Source organism: Papaver somniferum, chromosome 1 (assembly GCF_003573695.1).
Source record: "Papaver somniferum cultivar HN1 chromosome 1, ASM357369v1, whole genome shotgun sequence".
NCBI classification, from domain to species: domain Eukaryota; kingdom Viridiplantae; phylum Streptophyta; class Magnoliopsida; order Ranunculales; family Papaveraceae; genus Papaver; species Papaver somniferum.
This window is the reverse complement of record NC_039358.1, coordinates 245,538,755-245,559,819: the sequence shown is the minus strand read 5'-3', so window position 1 is coordinate 245,559,819 and position 21,065 is coordinate 245,538,755. Positions and strand designations below refer to the sequence as shown.

Sequence of the window (21,065 nt, the reverse complement as noted above, 5' to 3'; positions counted from 1 at the left end):
AACAAGTCTTATATTTAAAGAAGACTAGCTATGAAGATATAATTGTAAGATTGAAAGCATATGAAGAGAGAATCCTTGATGAAGAAAACAATGGAGAAACTCAAGGAAAACTATTGTACACAAACTCTTACCAACAAAACTCTGCGACAAGAGGAAGAGGTCGTGGAAGAGGTGGTAGAGTAAACAGAGGCCGAGGAAGGGGAGGAAGGTTTAACTCATAAGATAGAACAACAAGTCAGAATGATCAAAACCAAGGGAAAGAAAAGAAGGATAGATCAAACATTATTTGTTACAGATGTGATAAACCAGGACACTTCTCCTCTGTATGCCCTGAAAGAATACAAAAGATGGAAGAAGCAAACAAGAATGAAACAAGAGAAGCAGATACAGCTCTTTTCATGCACGAAGTTGTATTCTTAAACGAAGGGAAACTAATACCAAAGAACTACGAATCAAAGGATGGTGAAGTAGGAATATGGTATTTAGATAATGGAGCCAGTAATCCCATGACTGGTAAGAGACACTACTTTTCTGAACTCAATGAGAAAATCAAAGGACAAGTGAAGTTTGGGGATGGATCTTCTGTAGAAATTGAAGGGAAAGGATCAATTATATTTCAGAGCAAGACCGGAGAACAGAAGCTTGTCACAAACATCTACTTCATCCCAAACTTACAAAGCAACATTCTAAGTTTAGGACAAGCTACAGAAGTTGGATGTGATGTTAGAATGCGACAAGATTATCTAACAGTTCATGACCCAAGTGGAAGACTTTTAGTTAGAGTCTCACGCTCACAGAAATGAGACTGGAATATCAGACATGGAAGTGGCACGCAAGGTTAGGACACATAAGTTTCAAAACCTTAAAAACTATGTCTCAGAACAAGATGGTTCGAGGGCTACCACAACAAAACGGAGTGGTGGAGAGGAGAAACAGGACTCTAGTAGAGATGACAAGAAGTTCTTTAAAGGCTATGCAGGTACCTAATTATCTATGGGGAGAAGCTGTACGACACTCAACATACCTAATAAACAGGATACCTACGAAAGCTCTGAAAGACATGAGTCCATATGAAAGTTTGCGAAAGAGGAAACCAAATCTAGATCATCTAAGAGTGTTTGGTTGCAAAGCATACGCAAAAGTTGATTCTGCAACTCTTAAGAAACTGGAAGATCGATCTCAGACTCTTGTGCATCTAGGAATTGAGCCTGGATCCAAAGCTTACAGTTTATTCAATCCAACAACGAAAATAGTAATAGTGAGTCGAGATGTGGTATTCGATGAAAAAGCAAACTGGAACTGGAAAGAAACTAATGATGGACCAAGTAGGGATCCAGGAATGTTTCACATGATATGGGGTCAAGTAATTGATGAAGGCGAAGGACCCATAATCATCAATCCAAATGGAAACAATGATGTTAATCAAGAAGAAGAAGCGAATAATGAAAACACTGAGAATAACGAAGAAGTAGAAGAATAAGAAGAAGAAGAAGAAGTGGAGATCAATGAAATAACTCAACCCATTCCACTGCGAAAATCAACAAGACAGATACAAAAGCCACAGTATCTGGAGGATTATGTTCTTCAAGCTGCAGAAGAATGTGAGATTATGCTACTTACTGTTAATGATGAACCAAGGAATTTTCAGGAAGCAAAGGTCTCGACTAAATGGACACAAGTATGTAGAGAAGAAATTATTTCAATCAACATAAACAAGACTTGGTTTCTAGTTGATAAGCCAGGTGGGGTAAAAGTGATTGGCCTCAAGTGGATCTTCAAGGTTAAAAGAAATGCTGATGGAACTATTAACAAATATAAGGCGAGACTTGTAGCTAAGGGATACGTTCAAGAATCAGGCATAGACTTTGATGAAGTTTTCGCACCAGTTGCTAGACTAGAGACAATTCGTCTCTTAATAGCAGAAGTTGCATCAAACTCTTGGAAAATACATCATTTAGACGTAAAGACGACATTCTTGAATGGCGAACTAAGTGAAGATGTGTATGTTGAACAACCAAAAGGTTTCGAAGTAAAGGTACAAGAACATAAAGTTTACAAGTTATAAAAAGCTTTATATGGTCTAAGACAAGCTCCTCGAGCCTGGAATACAAAGTTAGATGAAATCTTAAAGGGAATGAGATTCACAAAGTGTTCTAAAGAAACTTCTGTATACAGAAGAGAAGAAAAGGGAATGCTTCTTGTGATTGCAGTTTATATAGATGATATATTTTTGATTGGAAACTCCCTTAAGGTGAGCAATGAGTTCAAGAGAGAAATGTCATCAAAGTTTGAGATGTCAGACCTCGGAAAACTCACTTATTACCTTGGCATAGAAGTCTATCAAGGAGTAGATGGGATTCAGATTAAACAAGAAGCTTATGCAAGGAAAATTCTGAAAGAAGCAGGACTTGAAACTTGTAATCCAACTAAGATACCAATGGAGTTTGGACTTAAAGTTTCAAAGGCACAAGAGGAGCCTGAGATTGATCCAACGAGTTATAGAAGAAATGTTGGATGCCTAAGATACTTATTACACACAAGACCAGATTTGGCTTTCTCTGTGGGAGTAGCAAGCCGTTATATGCAGAGTCCACGCAAGTCTCATGGTGATGTAATAAAGTAGATATTGAGATATCTAAGAGGAACAATCAGCTGTGGATTTAAGTATGGTCGAGGAGGATCAAAGAAGATTGTTTGGTATAGTGACAACAGTCATAATGTTGACCAAGATGATGGAAAAGGTACGACAGGTCATATCTTCTATCTAGGAGATGCACCTATCACATGGTTCTCACAGAAGCAAGACACAGTAACTATGTCACCATGCGAAGCTGAGTTCATGGCCGCAACAGAAGCAGCTAAACAATCAATATGGCTTCAAGAACTATTGGGTGAAATCAAAGGAAGAGAACTGAAAAGTTCTCATCAAGATTGATAATAATTCTGCAATTGTACTCACTAAAAATCCAGTGTTTCATGGGAAGACGAAACACATTCACAAAAGGTATCATTTCATACGAGAATGTATCGAGAAGGAGATCATCAACGTTGAACACATACCAGGAACTGAGCAGAAAGCAGATATATAGACAAAGGCATTAGCTTGGATCAAGTTTGAAGAGATGAGGAAATTAATAGGAGTACAAGATTTTTCACAAGCACAATTGAAGCCTAAGAGGGATATTGTTAGATTAACTTCAACATAGAAGTCACTAACAAGCTGGTTAGGACAAGATTAAGAAATTGATGTAATCCTAAGGGAATTAGAAGTCATCTAGTTCTAAGAAAAGGAAAGACATGTAATAAGGTAATAGGACTAGGAAAAGGAATTCATAGTTATATATATATATGATCACCAAAGTTGTGGTTGATCATATGAGCAAGATTAGAGCTTGTGTTTAGTTTTGAGAGATTTTCTAAACATCAACAAATAGAGTTGTCTTTATATAATCTAAGTTTCATCTTGCAGTTGTCATTATGGAAAGCTGAACTGAAACAAATCAGGACAAATGAACACAAAAGAGGAACTTCTAGAGCTAAACTCAAAATAAACACAAAAGAGGAATTTCTAGAGCTAAACTCAAATTTCTGAAGGAGGGATATAGTAATACAAGGCATATGCACCAAATTTATAATGGAATGAGGAAGAGAAATAACATCCACAAGCTGTATAAGGAGCATAGAAATTCAACCAGGAAAGGATTAATCTTGAGTTCTGGGATCACTTCTCCTCATTGTTCAAAGAACATCATGAATGGAGGCCTCAACTTCAAAGCAACAGTTGGACTAGAATAAATGATATAGAGAGGGAGTGGATGGTGAGACCCTTCTCAGAAGATAAAATTTGGAACATCATAAAGTCCTGCGGCAACAACAAGTCACCTGGACCAGATGGATACTCCATTGAGTTTTCCAAGTGTGCTTGGAAGGTCATAAAGCATGACCTCATGGATGTGTCTAATGAACTATTTTTGGAGGAAAAACTTAATTGGATATTAAATGACTCATTCATCTGCTTGTTACCCAAAAAAGAGGAATGCAATAAGCCTTGTCCACAACACCTATAAGATTATATCCAAGGCATTACCAACAAGGTTCAAATCAATGCTCCCCAAACTCATTTCAGATCATCAGGGATCATTTATCAAGGGAAAACACATTCATGATGGAGTGTTAGCAGCTGGTGAATTAATCGATGCATGACTCAAAAGAAAAAATCCATGAATCTTATGCAAGGTAGACATTCAGAAGTTCTTTGACAATGTCAGCTGGAGAAAATGGATACAACCCTCTCATCTTCTCAATCTTCAATACTTGTGAATGGAACTTCAACAACAAAGTTCAAGCACTTCAAAGGACAGAGGCAAGGGTATTATATCTCTATTTATTTTCCTTCTAGTTGTAGAGATATTTACGAAGTCGTTGAAGACGGAGGAGCAGATGAATAAGATATCAGGATTTCAAATAAGATATAACTAAAAAAAATATCTCACCTGCACTTTGCGGATGATACCTTAGTCTTCTGGGATGAAAAAGAAGAAGAAGTGGAGAACCTTCTAATGATATTACAGGTGTGTGAAGCAATTACAGGTCTCAAAGTAAACCTTGAGAAAAATACAATGATCAGTATTGGAGTAGACCATAAAGTTCAGGATCTGGATAGCATACTCCACTGCAAGGTAGAGAAACTTCCAATCAAATATCTTGGATTACGATTGGGCTCATCCTCAAGTGTATGGGATTGCATCATTGAGAAATTCAGGAAGAAACTTGCACCCTGGAAAAGAAATTCTTCTCAAAAGAAGGTAAAGTCATTTTCATCAAATCATCTCTGGCTAGCCTACCGTTGTACTTTATGTCACTCATGCAAATGTCAGCATCAGTAGAAAACAGAATGGTAAATATTATGATAGATTTCTTGTGGGGTTCTTTTGCTGAGAAAAGGAAGATTTGTTGGGTCTCTTGGGATAAGATGTTCAAGAAAAAAAGAGAAAGGAGGTCTTTCCATAAAAAATTTGAGATTCATGAATAAAGCTTTATTAGATAAATGGAGTTGGAGATACTCTCATGAGAGGAAAGAATTATGGAGAAGATGTTGCGGAAAAGCCTGCGGAAGCGTTAGGTTTGCACTATTACGAGGTATCTCAATATCACCAAGAACATAATCACATACACAAGAAGAACAAGTATTTAACGAGGTTTAATCCTCGGGAAGGAATAAGCAATTTTATATATCACCGTATAGGTTGGAATATACAAAGTCTTTAGACGAGAAGAAGAAAACTCTTACTTAGTTATGGTGTGTTTTCTCTAGTTCTCTCTATGGCTATTTATACACATCAATAGGAGTGGACACATTCCTTAACAAGGAATACTTTCCTACAAGTATAGGGTTTCCTAATCTTAGCTCTAAGAACAAACCTCTTAAGCTTCTATACTTAGGACACAAGTACTTGGTTTCCTTAACCAACTAGATTTCCTAATCTAGTCCTTGACCATCCTACCAACAATTCTCCACCTCGGATCATGCATTCATGCATGAGAAGATCAATAGACAAAATCACCTCCATCTTCCAACATCGATTGAACCATCATTGGCTGCCTACGTATCCTCAATAGGAATCAAACCTAACTGTAGTTCTCTTACCTCAAAAAGGGCCTTTCACCAAACTGGAAGGATGTGGATCAATTTCAAACAATGTCGAAACTTGATCCCGGATACTACTTTAGTCAACATATCAGCTGGATTGTCTTTGATATTGATCTTCACAAGTAGAATGTTTTCTTCTTCTTCAAGAATTTCTCTCACAAAGTGAAATCGTACATATATATGTTTGGTTCTAGCATGATGCACTTGATTCTTAGCCAAATAAATTGCACTTAGACTATCACAATGCACATGCAGTTGGTCTTGCACAAATCCTTAGTCATCTAGCAAACCTTGTAACCATATAGCCTCCTTAAATGCCTCAGTCACTGCAAAATACTCCGCCTCCGTAGTTGAAAGCGCCACAGTAGACTGCAAGATTGATCTCCAACTTACTAGTGCCCCTGCTATGGTAAATACATACCCTGTAGTTGACGTCATTTGTCCAAATCACCAGCATAGTCAGAATCCATACCCAACACACAACTGATTGTTACTTCTATCCTTCACAAACTCCAAGCCAACATTAACCGTACCATAAAGATACCTCAAAATCCATTTCATAGCATGCCAATGTCCCTTACCAGGACAATGCATATAACGGTTGACCATACTAACTGCATGTGAAATATCCGGCCTTCTACATACCATCGTATACATCAAGCTACCAATAGCTTCAGCATATGGAACTTGGGCCATATACTTTTTCTCTTGTTCAATAGTGGGAGACATACGAGCATTCAACTTAAAGTGAGCAGCAAGGGGAGTACTTATAGATTTAGTTCCTTCGTAGACACCAAACTTCTGTAACACTTTCTTCAAATATTCCTTTTGAGACAAACAAACTTTACCCTTCTCTTTGTCACGTTGAATCTCCATGCCAAGAATCTTCTTAGCTTCTCCAAGATCTTTCATCTCAAACTCAGATGACAACTTGTTCTTCAAATTATCAATCTCTTTCTTTTTATTCGATGCAATCAGTATATCATCGACATACAAGAGCAAATATATGAAAGACCCATCATGTATCTTCTTAAAGTATACATAATGGTCATAGTGACTTCTTGTGTGTGTTTGGCCTATCATAAACTGGTCAAATCGCTTGTACCATTGTCTTGGAGACTGTTTTAGCCCGTACAACGATCTCTTCAGTTTACATACACAATGTTCTTTTCCAGCAACCTTGAACCCACTCGGCTGAGTCATCTCCTCTTCTAGATCCCCATGTAAGAACGCCGTCTTAACATCGATGAACTAGGTCTAAATCATATTCTGCTACAAAGGCCAACAAAATACGGATTGATGAGTGTTTTACCACCGGAGAGAACACCTCATTGTAGTCAATCCCTTCTCTTTGGGCATAACCTTTTGTAACTAACCTTGCCTTGTAGCGAACTTGATTCACCGTAGATCCTTATTTCTTAGCATATACACACTTGCACCCTATGGCCTTCTTACGATTCAGAAGCTTCATAAAATCCATGTGCCATTCTTGTAAAGAGACTCCATCTCGTCCTGCAATGCACCTTCCCATTCTTTACACTTTGCACTACATACAGCTTCTAAATAGGAAGTAGGAGAACCATCTTCAACAACTTCTAATGCATAAATAATGTAATCATTCATCCAACCAGGCTTCCTGGTTGATCTTTTTGGTTTGCTGGTTGCTATGGTTTCCGTGACCGTAGCTTCTGTATCTGACTCTTGTTCCTCTTCCTCAACAGCGTCACTATCATTTGGAACTTCAGTAGATACTTCTCTTGGACCCAATGTCTTCAGAAGTATTCTCAACAGATACAGACTTAACTGGAATTGGTGGAGTTTCATCAATCTCCACCTGCTGCAAAGGATCACTAGTACTGGTTCTTCTGTTCTCCACCTGCCGAGAACCCCAAGACTTTACCATAGACATCTCATCAAATGTGACATCTCTACTCATGACTATATTCTTCTCAACTGGATTCCAAATCTTGAACCCTTTTACTTCATTCTTCATACCCACAAAGATTCCTTTCACGGCACGACTATCAGGCTTGTTTTCACTAACATGATACCACGCAGGACAACCAAAGATATGAATTGAGTCATAATCATAAGTTGGTTTACCAAACCATTTCTTCATAGGAGTTTTACCTTCTAATGCAGCTGATGGAAACCTATTAATGAGGAAGCACGCATACGTAACTGCCTCAGCCCAAAACGCCTTACCTAATCCAGCATTAGATAACATACATCGTACCTTCTCCAGCAAAGTACGATTCATGCGTTCAGCTACCCCATTCTGTTGCGGTGTCTTCTTAATTGTGAAATGCCTCTTTATCCCCTTATTCTGACATACTTACAAGAATGGATCACTCTTGTACTCTCCATCATTGTCCGAACGTAGTACTTTGATTTTTCTGTCAGTTTGAGTCTCAGTTTCCTTTTTCCACCTCACAAAGATTTCTAGGACTTCATCCTTATTCCTCATGGTGTAAACCCATACGCGCCTATAATAATCATCAATGAACGACACAAACCAATGTTTCCCTCTCAATGATGCATTCTTGGAAGGACCCCAAACATCTGAGTGAACATAGTCAAGAACTCCACTAGTATTTTGGATAGTTGTGACAAAGATTGTTCTTGTTTTCTTGCCCTTAACACAATGTTCACAGAATGCTAACTTGCAAACAATAGCACCTTTCAATAAGTCTTGTTGAATCAACCTATGCAATGACTTCTCACCTGGATTTGCAAGTTTCATGTGTCGTAGCTTTGTCTTCTCGGTAGCAGCACTCTCGATGTGTTCAGAAATAGACACATCCCCTGTTGTTGTACTCCCAATCAAGTAGTACCGACAAGGCAGCGAGGATATCGGTGAATATGAAGAAAATACTTTTTCGAATATTAGATCTACGAAGTAAAACAGAGATCACATGAATTGTGTGACTTTCCACGAAGTGAAAATGAGTTGTACTCCACTTACTTATTTTCCTATAAAAGGAAACTTTAGAAAGCGTATAGACTTCACAAATATCCTTATCACACAATAAATATATCCCTATTTTCTTTTAATAAATCAGTTAAATCATTAATACCAACTTTACCCTTCAAATTCTCACCTAACAATCGTTTCATTTTTATTTTCAAATTCAGATCTAAATTTTCTCAGTTTCTTCCCATTCCACCAACAACCACCACATTTGTCGTCGCCACCACCGCCATGCCAGCAGCACCTCTACTTCCGTCGTCACCTCTTACCACCATAAGTATCACCACCTCCTCCCAAAGAATCGATTTTAGATCGATTTCATCTTGATTCAGCTACAATCTTAAATCTGGTGATTTCTCAACGAGAAATTATTTTCCAAAACCGAATCTCGAGGATGAGAAATATTAGATTCAGTTCTGTTTCGACTTGATTTGGCTTGAAATACCTAAAATAAATGATATCAGTTTTAGTTCTTGAAGAGATCAATAGATTTGATTTTTAGGTTTCGATCTCTGGTAATTTTGAGTTCAAATAGAGAATCAAAACCAAAAGAATTCAAGGGAGTGAGTGACAGATTAGGTTATGTTTTTAGTTCAGATGGGATTTGTGTGATGAATTTCTAAAGTTGAGAATACACAGAGAATGGAGGAATTGATGTTGCTGACTCGAGTTCATGGTTGTTTCAGCCAAAGAAGAAAAGGGTTTTGCTCGAAATTGATTTGTACAACATGTAATGGAGAAGAGGATTTGATTTGGGTAGAAAAGAAATCAGAAGTTAGGGTTTCTGCTGATGGTAGATCTGAGATTGAGGGTTAAGAGATAAAATCTTGGAGTTGTGGTTCAGTGGTGGCAGAAATGATGATATGAGGGTTTGCTTGAGAATCGAATTTACATCAGAAGAAGGAAGAATGGCAGTTCATTCTGGTTCTGTGTCTAAAATGATGATGAACTGAGCTGCAGTTAGGGTTTCAAGTCGGTTTTGAGAAATTGAGATGAACTAGAAGATATTTCTGTTATTGTTGTTCAAGGAAATTGCAGAGAATATGAATTGAAGCATTAGATGTATGCTTAGGAACTTTACAGGGAAGTTCAAATGCCGCAGGTGTGTTGGCTCAAGAATGATTAGATGAATGCATAGGTTTCAAATACATATTGCAGGCATGTGGATGTGGCGGAGTGCAGTTGGAAATAGCTATGATAGAATTGCAGTTAAGAGAAGGACAAGGAGTTGTTGCTGCTAAAGTTGGTAGCTTTGTGCGATTAACTGGTGGTACTGAGAGGGCTCTCAACTGTAGAATAAGATGGAAGAGAAGGATCAGTTGGGTCTGGTAGGATTTAAGTTGAAGGCTGAAGTGGTGGTGCTTTACAAGATATGTTGCAGCTGGACTAAACCTGAAATGGAGTTGCAGAAATTGTTACAGGGAGATTAGTGGTTGTGCTGGTCAGCATGAGATTACAGATGAGTTAATGAATGCGGCTGACTAGTGGTGGTGGCGACAACGGACTAGTGGTGGTGGATGATTGTTGGTGAATTAGTATCATGGATTGTTGGTGAATTAGTATCATGATACTTTCTCCATCTTTTTTTTTTTGGATCAACTACTGTTGTTGATCCTTTTTTTTTTGGATCAACTACTATTGTTGATCCATAAATTAAGTCAATATATGCTGTTGATCCTTTTTTTTTCTGGATCAACTACTGTTGTTGATACAAAATACCTAAACCAGTGGCGGCGGTGGGTGTGTGGCGGCGGCGGAGGTGGTGGTGGTGGCGGCGGACTGGCGGTGATTGCATCGGTGGTGGTGGCCGTGATTGCATCAGTGGTGGTGGTGGTTGCTTCTATGGATTATAAATGGTGGTTGATGGTTTTGTTGGTGGATCTGAAACTGCAGCTGGTGAAATGGTAGCATTTTTCCATCAGCATGGATGAACATCCATTGTTGATCCAACTACAATGGATAAACTTTTACTGTTGATCCAACTGCAATGGATAAACATCCACTGTTGATCCATCTGAAATGGATAAACACCTATTGTTGATCTAATTTAAATGGATAAACTACCGTTGTTGATACAAAATTATCTGAACGATGGTAAAAGTGGTGATGGTGGTGGTGGTTGCTGTTATGGATTATTAATGGTGGTTGATGGGTTTTTTTGGATCAACTACTGTTGTTGATCCCTAAATTGGATCAACATATGTTGTTGATCCTTTTTTTTTGGATCAACTACTGTTGTTGATCCCTAAATTAAGTCAATATATGTTGTTGATCCTTTTTTTTCTGGATCAACTACTGTTATTGATATAAAATATTTAAACAAGTGGTGGCAGCGGCGGAGGTGGTGGTGGTGGCGGCGGCGGTGGTGGTGGTGGCTGGGGCGGAGGTGGCAGTGATTGCATCAGTGGTGGTGGTGGCGGTGGACTGACAGTGATTGCATCAGTGGTGGTGGTGGCGCCGGTGGTGGTGGCGCCAATGGTGGTGGTGGTGACGCCAGTGGTGGTGACGGACTGGTGGTGGTGGTGCAATGGTGGTGGAGTGGTAGTGGAACATTAGTGGTGGTGGTGGTTGGTAGGTGGTGGTCGTTGAACGGTGGTGATGGAATGGTAGTTAAATGTTGGTGGTGGTGGACGTGAGGTGGTCCTGGTGGTGGTGGTGGTGGTACGGGTGAAGTAGTAGAGGAACAAATTTGTTTCATTTTGAAATACAAGAATATATTATATTGTTGAGGGTATTTAGATAATCTTTTTTTTAAATGGATAATGTTATTAAAAAATAGTAATATATTAATTGTTGTATAAGGATATCTTTATCGGATGTTATAACTAGGGACATATAATTAATATACCCATGTCCGAATGATATAGAGTTCACATTAGGGTCTGGGCTATTTACTTTGCATCGATTCCATAATCATAAAGTTCTTGTTCATCAAAACGTCTTAATTTCTCATATTATATATCATTTGGGTGTATCGTTGGATTTCTTGTTACATATCCTCTACTACCAACTCATAAGAGCACTTGCGATTACTAAAACTTTGTCATCTTAATTCAGTATGATGAGTTTTCTGTTGATCATCTGCATCACCGTTGTTTCGTTATCAATGAATTTCTCACCCGCATTTCAATCTGACTTCACTCCGCGTCTTCCTTCCTGGAGTCATTGTCAAGACATATAGGATTTGTTGCTCATTTGGATGATTAAGGAAAGCATCCATATCAATTATCATTTACATATTTAATTAGAAAAAAAATCATTTATTTTGGAATACCTCCGTATATTAATAAATTTGGTATATTAATAATTTTATAAAGTCCTAAGACTATTAATATACGGAGTTTTTACTTTATTAATAACCCCAACGAATTTGGTAACGGTCCCTTGCAATCTTGCATTTTTTTAAAGGTAAAAAGTGGAAGACTTAACGGGGTGATCTTTCCATGAGAAGCGAAGTCTTGTTTAATGTTAAGGGATGCATTTAGGCAGAAATGGCTTTTGAACTTTCAAAGCCTTTTAAAATTTAACGAAGTTCTACCGTATTTGTATTTCCGTGTTGGAAAATTGTGGATGTGAATGAATATCTCAAACTATCCTCTCTACTGCCAATGTGTTATCAAACCTTCTCAACACAAATCTAATAGCATAAGTTTCCTACTGATCATCTGTACCCCAGATGTTTCCACAAACTATCTCATAAAACTCAGAAAAATAAAAACACTGTTTACTGTTTATTACTCAGATCTAACTTGATGTGCAATGTAAATAAAGAGTTGATAACAGAGAAGATTCAATGGGATACACGCTACTGGTATGCCTAAACTATTCAACGATGGGCGACTGTTCTCAGTGCTAACCAAAGGAAGAAGCGGACTTGATTCCACCAACCATGCCGTGCTCAAAGGTTAAGACGATGGATTCTTGTTGAGGATCGTTGAGAATCTTGTGATGTTGATAGAGATAATTTCTACGTAGAAAATATATATAATTTGTTTGTTTTTATTGTATTTTTTCCAAGTCTAGCTTGACTCTGATCTAGTCGAGTCTCTGTTTTCGTGTAGGCAAATTGTGAATGTGAATATCTCTAATGCCAATTCATAAGAGACTCGTGATTACTGAAACCTTTTCATCATAAATTCAGTAAGATGAGTTTCCTATTGATCATCTGTGCCATCCTTGTTTCGTGGTCTTTGAATTTCTCACCTGCTGCATTTCAGTCTCACTTCACTTATGGAAACGAAACTGATCGTTTAGCTTTATTTTGGTTCAAAAGTGAGATTACATATTACCAAGAGGGAGCACTAGTCTCGTGGAAGAATCATTCTGATCATTGTACTTGGTCAGGAATTAAATGTAATCGTGAGCATCCAAGAAGGGTTACCGTCTTGGAGCTAAGTCATCTACATCTGGGTGACTATATACCTACGGTTATAGGAAATCTTACATTCTTAATGACTCTTCGCCTGAGTTACAACAACTTCTGTGGTGAAATTCCGCAAGAAATTGGCCGTTTATTCCGGCTTCAGTTTCTAGATTTATCATACAATCAGTTATCTGGTGAAATTCCGCAAGAAATTGGTCATTTATTCAGGCTTCAGTCTTTACATTTGTCATACAATTATTTATCTGGTGAAATACCAAGTTCTTTGAAGAACTGTGTTGATTTAAAACGCCTTTATTTAACTAACAACGATCTTAATGGGAAAATTCCTCCATCCTTACAGAGTTTGAAGGGAATTCAAGAGTTAATACTTGAAAGAAATGGGTTATCTGGTCCAGTACCAGAGTACCTCGAGTCATTTCATTTCCTAAAGAAATTGGATTTGTCATACAATCAGTTATCTGGTGAAATTCCCGAAGAAATTGGCCGTTTATTCGAGCTTCAGTTTTTAGATTTATCAGACAATCAGTTATCTGGTGAAATTCCAAGCTCTTTGAAGAACTGTCTTGATTTAAAAGGACTTTACTTAAGTAGCAACTATTTTGAAGGGATAATTCCTCCATCCTTCCAGAGTTTGAAGGCAATTCAAGAGTTAATACTCGACAGAAATAACTTATCTGGTCCAATTCCAGATTATCTCGAGTCGTTTAGTTCGCTAAAGACACTGGATTTGTCTTGGAATAACTTTCAAGGAGAAGTACCAAATAAAGGGATTTTCAACAAAACAAGTCCACTTTTTAATTTTTATAATGTTGGAAACAAAGATCTTTGCGGAGGAAATCCTTTACTACAACTACCTAGCTGCGCAGAAGTTAACAAACATTTTCCTCTCAAGAGGCTGCTTCTATTATTATCTGGAGTTGTTATTTCTGTTATTGTCTTGGGTTCCGTGAGAAAATTCTTTTCATGGAAAAAAGCAAGAAAGAAACCTTCTTCTTCTGATTCAGATTCACTAAACGGAGATTCTTCTGAATCTCCATTTACTGATATGTTTCACAAAGTATCATACAAAGAGCTTTTTGTAGCAACGAACGGATTCTCCGCAAAAAATATAGTTGGAGTCGGAGGTTATGGTTCTGTCTACATAGGAATTTTAATGCTCAGTCAGGAGATAACATCAGTTGTTGCAGTGAAAGTACTGGATCTTCAAAGACGCGGAGCTTTAAAAAGTTTCAAGGCAGAATGTGAAGCATTGAGATGCATTCGACATCGCAATGTTCTGAAGATATTGACTTCTTGTTCTAGTATCGGTTACAAGGGAAATGAATTTAAAGCTCTGGTTTAAGAGTACATGCCTAATGGGAGTCTTGAGAATTGGCTGCACCCAACGGCAAATAATGGACAACATCAGAGGTCAACAAACAGGCCATTGAAATTTATTGAAAGACTAAGTATTGCGATTGATGTTGCTTCTGCATTAGATTATCTTCATCGCCAGTGCCAAACACCAATAGCTCATTGTGATCTAAAGCCAAGCAACGTTTTACTCGACGAGGACATGAACGGCCATCTTGGGGATTTTGGATCAGCTAAGTTTCTTCATGGAGTTATTGTCAATGTTGAATCTGGAAATCATTGCAGTACTTCATTAATTAGGGGCTCGATTGGGTATGTTGCACCAGGTATATATTTTTCTACTGATTTTTATAACGAAAATTTATACTAGTATAATATATAGTACATCATAATATTATCTTTTTTTCAAATCCAGAGTATGGAATGGGTAGAGCGGTCTCTACAAATGGCGACTTATATAGCTTTGGGATCTTGTTGCTAGAGTTGTTTACGGGAAGGAGACCTACAGCCAACATGTTTAAAGATGGCCTTACCCTTCATAGTTTTGCTAAGACGGCTCTTACTAGTGATAGATTTATGCAAATCGTTGATCATACGCTTGTTATTCTTCAAAATAACGATGATGACTATGAAAACGTTATAATCAATGGTGAGAAAAATGCTAAGCTATGTGAGGCTTTGACAGACATTATCGAACTTGGTGTTTCGTGTTCTGCTGAGACGCCCAAAGAACGGATGGAAATGAAACTGGTCGTACAGGGGTTGCAATCAATAAAGAATGTGTTTCTCTCTTGAGAATGGGGAAAAGTACATTTTGGTTCTATCTTTAGTCTCTGTTATTTTCTATTGTTATGCTGCCTGGAACGGCAGCCGTCCTAAAAAGGAAAAAATGCCGATGTAACAGTAGTTTCATAGTTTAAAAAGCTTTCCTTCAAGTTTCAAATGATTACAATTTTTCTCAACTACTTCAACCATATTTAGCCAACCCACAGTGCAAGTGATGGACATAACTCCAACTACCCTGCTTCTGCAGAGCTCAACTGGGAAGACAATAGCTAATGAAATTTAAGTTGTTATTTGACGAATAGATTGGTTTATCAAATTGGAAAAATTGTATGAAACCCTAACCCCTAATTTCACATTGATGTAAAAAATTGGGGGATTCATAATTAAAATCATACCTTCATAAAATCAGAAGCAGTCTCGATCTTTAAATCAATCTTCGTGCGTATCTACTTGGCAACCACCCTGATTCTGCGAATAACAATAGAAAATAACACGTCGATCAATATGAAAAATTGATTTGTATTCCCGTGTAAGAAAAATTGTGGATGTGAATTATCTCTATGCTCTGCTAGAGATATATCGAGGAAAATATAATTGATATTCGTTATTCTAATAAAAAGGATTATATCCAGAAGTAGGTCTGGTCTGGACCCTCACTTTCATTTCTAGGCCACTTTTTTTATTTCTTGCAAAACTAGGCAAGTTAAACGGATTCCATTAGGGCTGTTCATGGTCGGTTTTGGTTCGGTTTCTAGCCAAACCAAAACCGAAACCAATACTATTGGTTTCTAAAAATCTAAACCAAACCAATCCATTAACCATTGGTTTGGTTTCCAAATGGTTCCAGTTGGTTTCGGTTTGTCCCAGTGGTTTTTGGTTAACCAATAATTATGTCAAACCAAAAAAAAAATACACAAATTTACAGATAAAAAAATCGTAGTTGCCGATAGTATTGGTTTACACAAATATACAGACAAAAAAAGAAAAATCAAGAATAGTTAAAGCTTACTCTAATTCTAGAGATCAAAAGAAGATATATAATATATCTTAATTTAGTTATTGACAAATAAAAAAGAAGGAAGACGGGAAGAAAAAAGTCGAGTAGCAGTAGCTGTAGTTGGGGGTGGAAAAGGGAGGCGGCTGAGAGAAAGAGACAGAGGGAGAGTATCATAATGAAATATTAGATTTAGGGTTTCTATTTATCCTCTAAATCAATGGGTAGAATCTAATACTTTTAAATCGACGGTAAAAACTAAGTTTAAAAATTAATCGGTTCCCCAATGGTTTTTGGTTCGGTTTTCAGGTCAAACCAAAACCAAACCAGTAATGTCGGTTTTTCAACTTTTTTTACCAAACCAATCCAAATCTAAATGGTTTGGTTCGGTTTCTTTCTTATTGGTCTGGTTCGGTCGGTTTCCAACGGTTAACCGACACCATGTTCAGCCCTAGATTCCATCCACTTTAACCATCTCGGTCAATTTATCGCGTTGACTTGTCAATATCTCGTCAAAATATCATATAGGGATATCTCATGGATGTGGTAAGATTACTGAAATAACCTTTTTGTACGTGCGTCACTGCTTTAGTGATTTTCGTCCATTTCTTCCTTCTTCTCTCTAGTTCTCTCTGGTTCTTCTAAATCAATTTTTTCTTCTGCTAAAATCAAGAGATAACTTAGGGGTTTTTCTCTAATCAAACCTAATTAACATTAATGGTGGATGTTTAGAAGAGATTTAATCGTGGATTTTAGCACCACCAGGAACATTGGTATGTGAAGATTCGCAGGCAGTAATAGTCATTCTACAACAGCAGCATCAACTGAATTTGGGGGTTCTTAAATGGATCTATTTTGGGAGTTCTTTGATGCAAATCTGTATTTTTCTTGACAATTTGATTCTCATATTAAGAACTGACAGCAGCAAGGTTCCAAAACGAGATGAAATTCGGTGAGTCGATGGTGTTTACACAACAACATCGATGGGTTTCTGGTTTTGGAGAGCAATTAACAGCAACAAGTTTCTCGTACCATAGAAATTTCACAAGTTTCTCGTTGTAATTTCTTGAAATGTAGACTACAAGTTTCTCTTACCAGAGAAATTTCACATCAAAAGCAAATTTGGAACCAAAAAGATGTTGGCTGCCGTACAGGAAAGAACTTGAGCTACCACCATTGATTTGAGGGATGAATAGCGACTGATTAGTGAATGTATGTGTATTTGAGAAGGTACACGAGAACGGGTTTATCTCCAACTCGATTGCAGGTTAAAGGGGAGCTCATACAACAACAAAATAGCCATCTCTGAGTTTCTAGTTTCACACACACAAAGGTGTTCGACAGAAAACCTGAACGACAGTTCAGGTCTTGAAGTAGTCAGTTCACGTCTCTTCTCTTTGCCACTGCTCTAGCCATGGGTTAGCTGGCTAGCCATGTGTTGTCGAGGTAATGATGGCATGAGTTATTACAATCCAGTGGATTAGGTCTTTGAGTATTTTGAAATCTTAGTTTAGAAACTGTTTGGGTTCAATGACACATTAGTTACTTTAAGTTCTTATACCAGCCTCTCGTGCCTGTAATCCTATTGGTATTGATTATTCATTTACTACACATGTGCCCAGGTTCCTGAAGGAAATAGTTCAGGAGTAATTTGGGATGAACAAGGACATATAGTTACAAACTATCATGGTAATAACTAGTTCGTCGTTGTCTTTGTGGTCGCTGGTGTGGCAAAACCATTTCATTCCTTTTAATAGATTCGTCTGTTTCTTCGCATTTTTTAACTGATGGTAGAACCAGAATACTTTAGATGGTAACTCAATGATGTAGTTATGTTATTCTTCCTGTCCAGTTGTTGGCAACTCTCTTTCAAGAAATCCTGCCCCTGGTCAAGTTGTTGCCCGAGTCAATATTCTTGCGTCTGATGGGTGAGGTTTCGATGCTCTACGCTGATTGCTGAAACGCAACCGTGGTATTTAGATATTCCTTTGATATATGAGTTAGATCGTTTATATTCTTCATTGTGTTTGTTTCTCGGAAGGGTGCAAAAGAACTTTGAGGGCAAGCTAATTGGTGCAGACCGTGACAAAGATCTCGCCGTTTTACAGGTATTTACTTGTTGTGCTTGTAAATGATCTTGTCAACCAAGCACACTGTGCTTGTTATTAGTATTAATAACATTATTCTCTTGTTGAATATGGAGATTGTGTAAATGGAGTACATGTACAAGACTTCTGAGGCCAATTAAGGTGGGACAGTCTTCTGATCTAAAAGTTGGCCAGCAGTGTTTAGCGATCGGAAACCCATTTGGATTTGATCACACTCTGAAAGTTGGAGTTATTAGTGGACTAAATAGAGAAATTAACAGTCAAGCTGGAGTTACAATCAGTGGTGGAATTCAGACAGATGCAGCCATCAATCCTGGTAACAGGTTTGTCTAGGATCTTGGTTTTTATTGTTGGAGTGTGATAAGCAGTCTGATAACCATAATCGGGTAAACCAAATCTATAAAATTATCCGACGAATTCCCGTGTTATTATCCGACGAACTCCTGTGATATTCTACAAGATTCCTTATTTTCTGGGATAAATTGTTGCTTTACCTATTGATCAGATTTAGAATGATGAACTTCTGACCGAGCTTCTTTTATAATCGTTTGGTTCAGTGCTAAATTGAAGTACTTTTGTCCCACATTCTTTCTTAAGTTTAGCTAAACTCGGTCTGAGCTTGTTTGCATTAACGAACTGACTCATGCTATCTTACTTCTGTTGTAATCTTGGCAGCGGAGGCCCCCTACTCGACTCTAAAGGAAATTTAATTGGGATTAACACTGCAATATATACTCAAACAGGTAACTACATGGATGTGCTCTTAATGTCCCATTTTTGTTCTTTTCATAAGTAGAACAGGAAGTGACTTAATTCCTTGTGAGTATCCAATTAGATGGAAAAGTTCAAGTAGAAGTAGTAAACCCTGCAAAGTAATTTCTTGTGTACTCAGTTTCGTTGCTGGAACTAGAGATTAGATGAAATAATGTTGCACTGTATTTTTATTCAGCATGTCTTTCTTTTTTAAGTATGCTGAATTCATTTAGTTTACTTAAAGAAACGTAAAATACGACCAATCCTGGCATTTGATTTTATGTGTCTAGATCTCCTACACGTGTACTCTATACGGGACATCTTAGCCGTTTTTTTTATTATGCAATTTGTGTCGTTGATGAAGATTTGAAGGACTAAAACGTCTTTTTAGCTAAGAAGATATCGACAGTTGAAAGATAACTGCAGCTAACTTTCCATCCATCACTTTTGGTCGAAACTTGCCTAGTTTAGCAATAAATAAAAAAAATGGCCTACATTTGAAAAGCACCAAAAAAAACAGGCCTATTTTTGTAAAAAGCCCTAATAAAAAAGACTTTTCCTTGAGCTGTGTCGTGTCGTTTGTATGTGCAGTCCTTGTCATGGGGTGATAATGCAAGACTTGGCTTCTTAGATATTTAGCTAATTTTGTGATGCCTTGGGCAGACGTCCTAAAAAGGAAAAAAAGTTAAATGTCGATGTAACAGTAGTTTCAACCTTCAAGCTATTTAAATAACTCAACTAGTTCAAGTTTCAACACGGCTTAGCCAACCCACGGCGAAAGTGATGGACATAACTCCAACTACCCTGGTTCTGCAGAGCCCAACTGGGAAGACGAAGATCCCACTGATGTGATGATCAATACGTCGATCAACTGTATTTAGCTCACAATGACAGGAACGTACATAGACTTTGTGCTCAACCGGGCAAAAGATGGTCCCATTGAGGTGATGATCAACTTCCCTTGATGAAAATGTTGACTTGACTCAGATTTAGAGTCTTTGTCTGGCTACAATGATTTGTTTTTCCGTGCAAGAAATTTTTTGGATGTGAATATCTGAATGCTCTGCTACCAAATGTAAAACCCTGTCATCATAAATTCAGTAGGAGGAATTTCCTAGAACAAAAACAGTAAAGGGAAAACACAGCTTCATCAGTCATACTATTAGGAGATACGTAGTGTTTGGACTCAAGACTGTGTCTTGAGTCCTACGTATTCGGTCTGGATTCTGAGACCAACTTGGATAGTCCATGTAGATGGTCTGTTTACATAAGTAGCAAACTTGAGACCCAAGTAATCGATCTCAAGTCGGTAGGTCTAGGGTTTGTGTCTTGTAACCCAAGTTTGGTCTTGTATAAGTCAAGACGTGATGAATGAATGGAAGGACATAGAATTACCAAAACTTAACATGGCATCAAGAGCCGGTTAAGAACCCTAAAAGAAAACGATGGATGGTGAAACAGATTCATCCAAAGGGAAAAATATAGAGTGTGATATGCAGAAGAAGAATCCAGTCTACCATCTAGGATCGAGTGATGGTCCAGGTATCATCATCACGCCGATTGTTCTAAAGGGGACTAACTATGATGAATGGGCTAGAGGCATAAGAATATCATTGATAGCTAAAAGGAAGTTTGGTTTTGTTGATGGAATAATCACAAAACCTGAAGATAGTGACCAGTTGGAAGAGTGGATTGCTGTCCAGTCAATGCTTGTTTCATGGATTAGCAACACGTTAGATTCACCAATTAGATCGAGCTTGGGAGACTATGATAATGCAAACTTGCTGTGGACACAGTTAAAGAGAAGATATTGTGTTGTAAGCGGAACAAGAATCTGTCAGCTGAAAGCTTCGTTAAGTGAGTGCAAACAAAAGAAAGCAGAAGGTGTAGCTGAGTACTTTGGGAGATTGAACAAGATATGAGATGAGATGGTAACATACATGAAGGTACCTCAGTGAAAGTGTGGTAAGTGCACTTTTAATATCGCATCACAAGTAAGTATGTTGAGATAAGAAGACTTTCTGCATTATTTTTTGATTGGATTAGACTCTGTGTATAGTTCCATG

At 37.8% G+C, this 21,065-nt stretch overlaps 2 protein-coding genes across 2 annotated transcripts; both read left to right on the top strand.

Moving 5' to 3' along the window:
• The first annotated feature begins 12,766 nt into the window (after positions 1–12,766).
• On the top strand, positions 12,767–14,347 carry LOC113275713 (putative receptor-like protein kinase At3g47110). Its single transcript, XM_026525259.1, has one exon. The coding sequence runs from the start codon at positions 12,767–12,769 to the stop codon at positions 14,345–14,347; it is 1,581 nt and encodes a 526-aa protein (XP_026381044.1).
• Positions 13,337–15,225, top strand: LOC113323675 (probable LRR receptor-like serine/threonine-protein kinase At3g47570). The gene is made up of 2 exons (XM_026572012.1): positions 13,337–14,684; positions 14,774–15,225. Exons 1-2 carry the CDS (start codon positions 14,354–14,356, stop codon positions 15,151–15,153), a joined length of 711 nt encoding a protein of 236 aa, XP_026427797.1. The 5' UTR covers positions 13,337–14,353; the 3' UTR covers positions 15,154–15,225.
• The last annotated feature ends 5,840 nt before the right edge of the window (positions 15,226–21,065 follow it).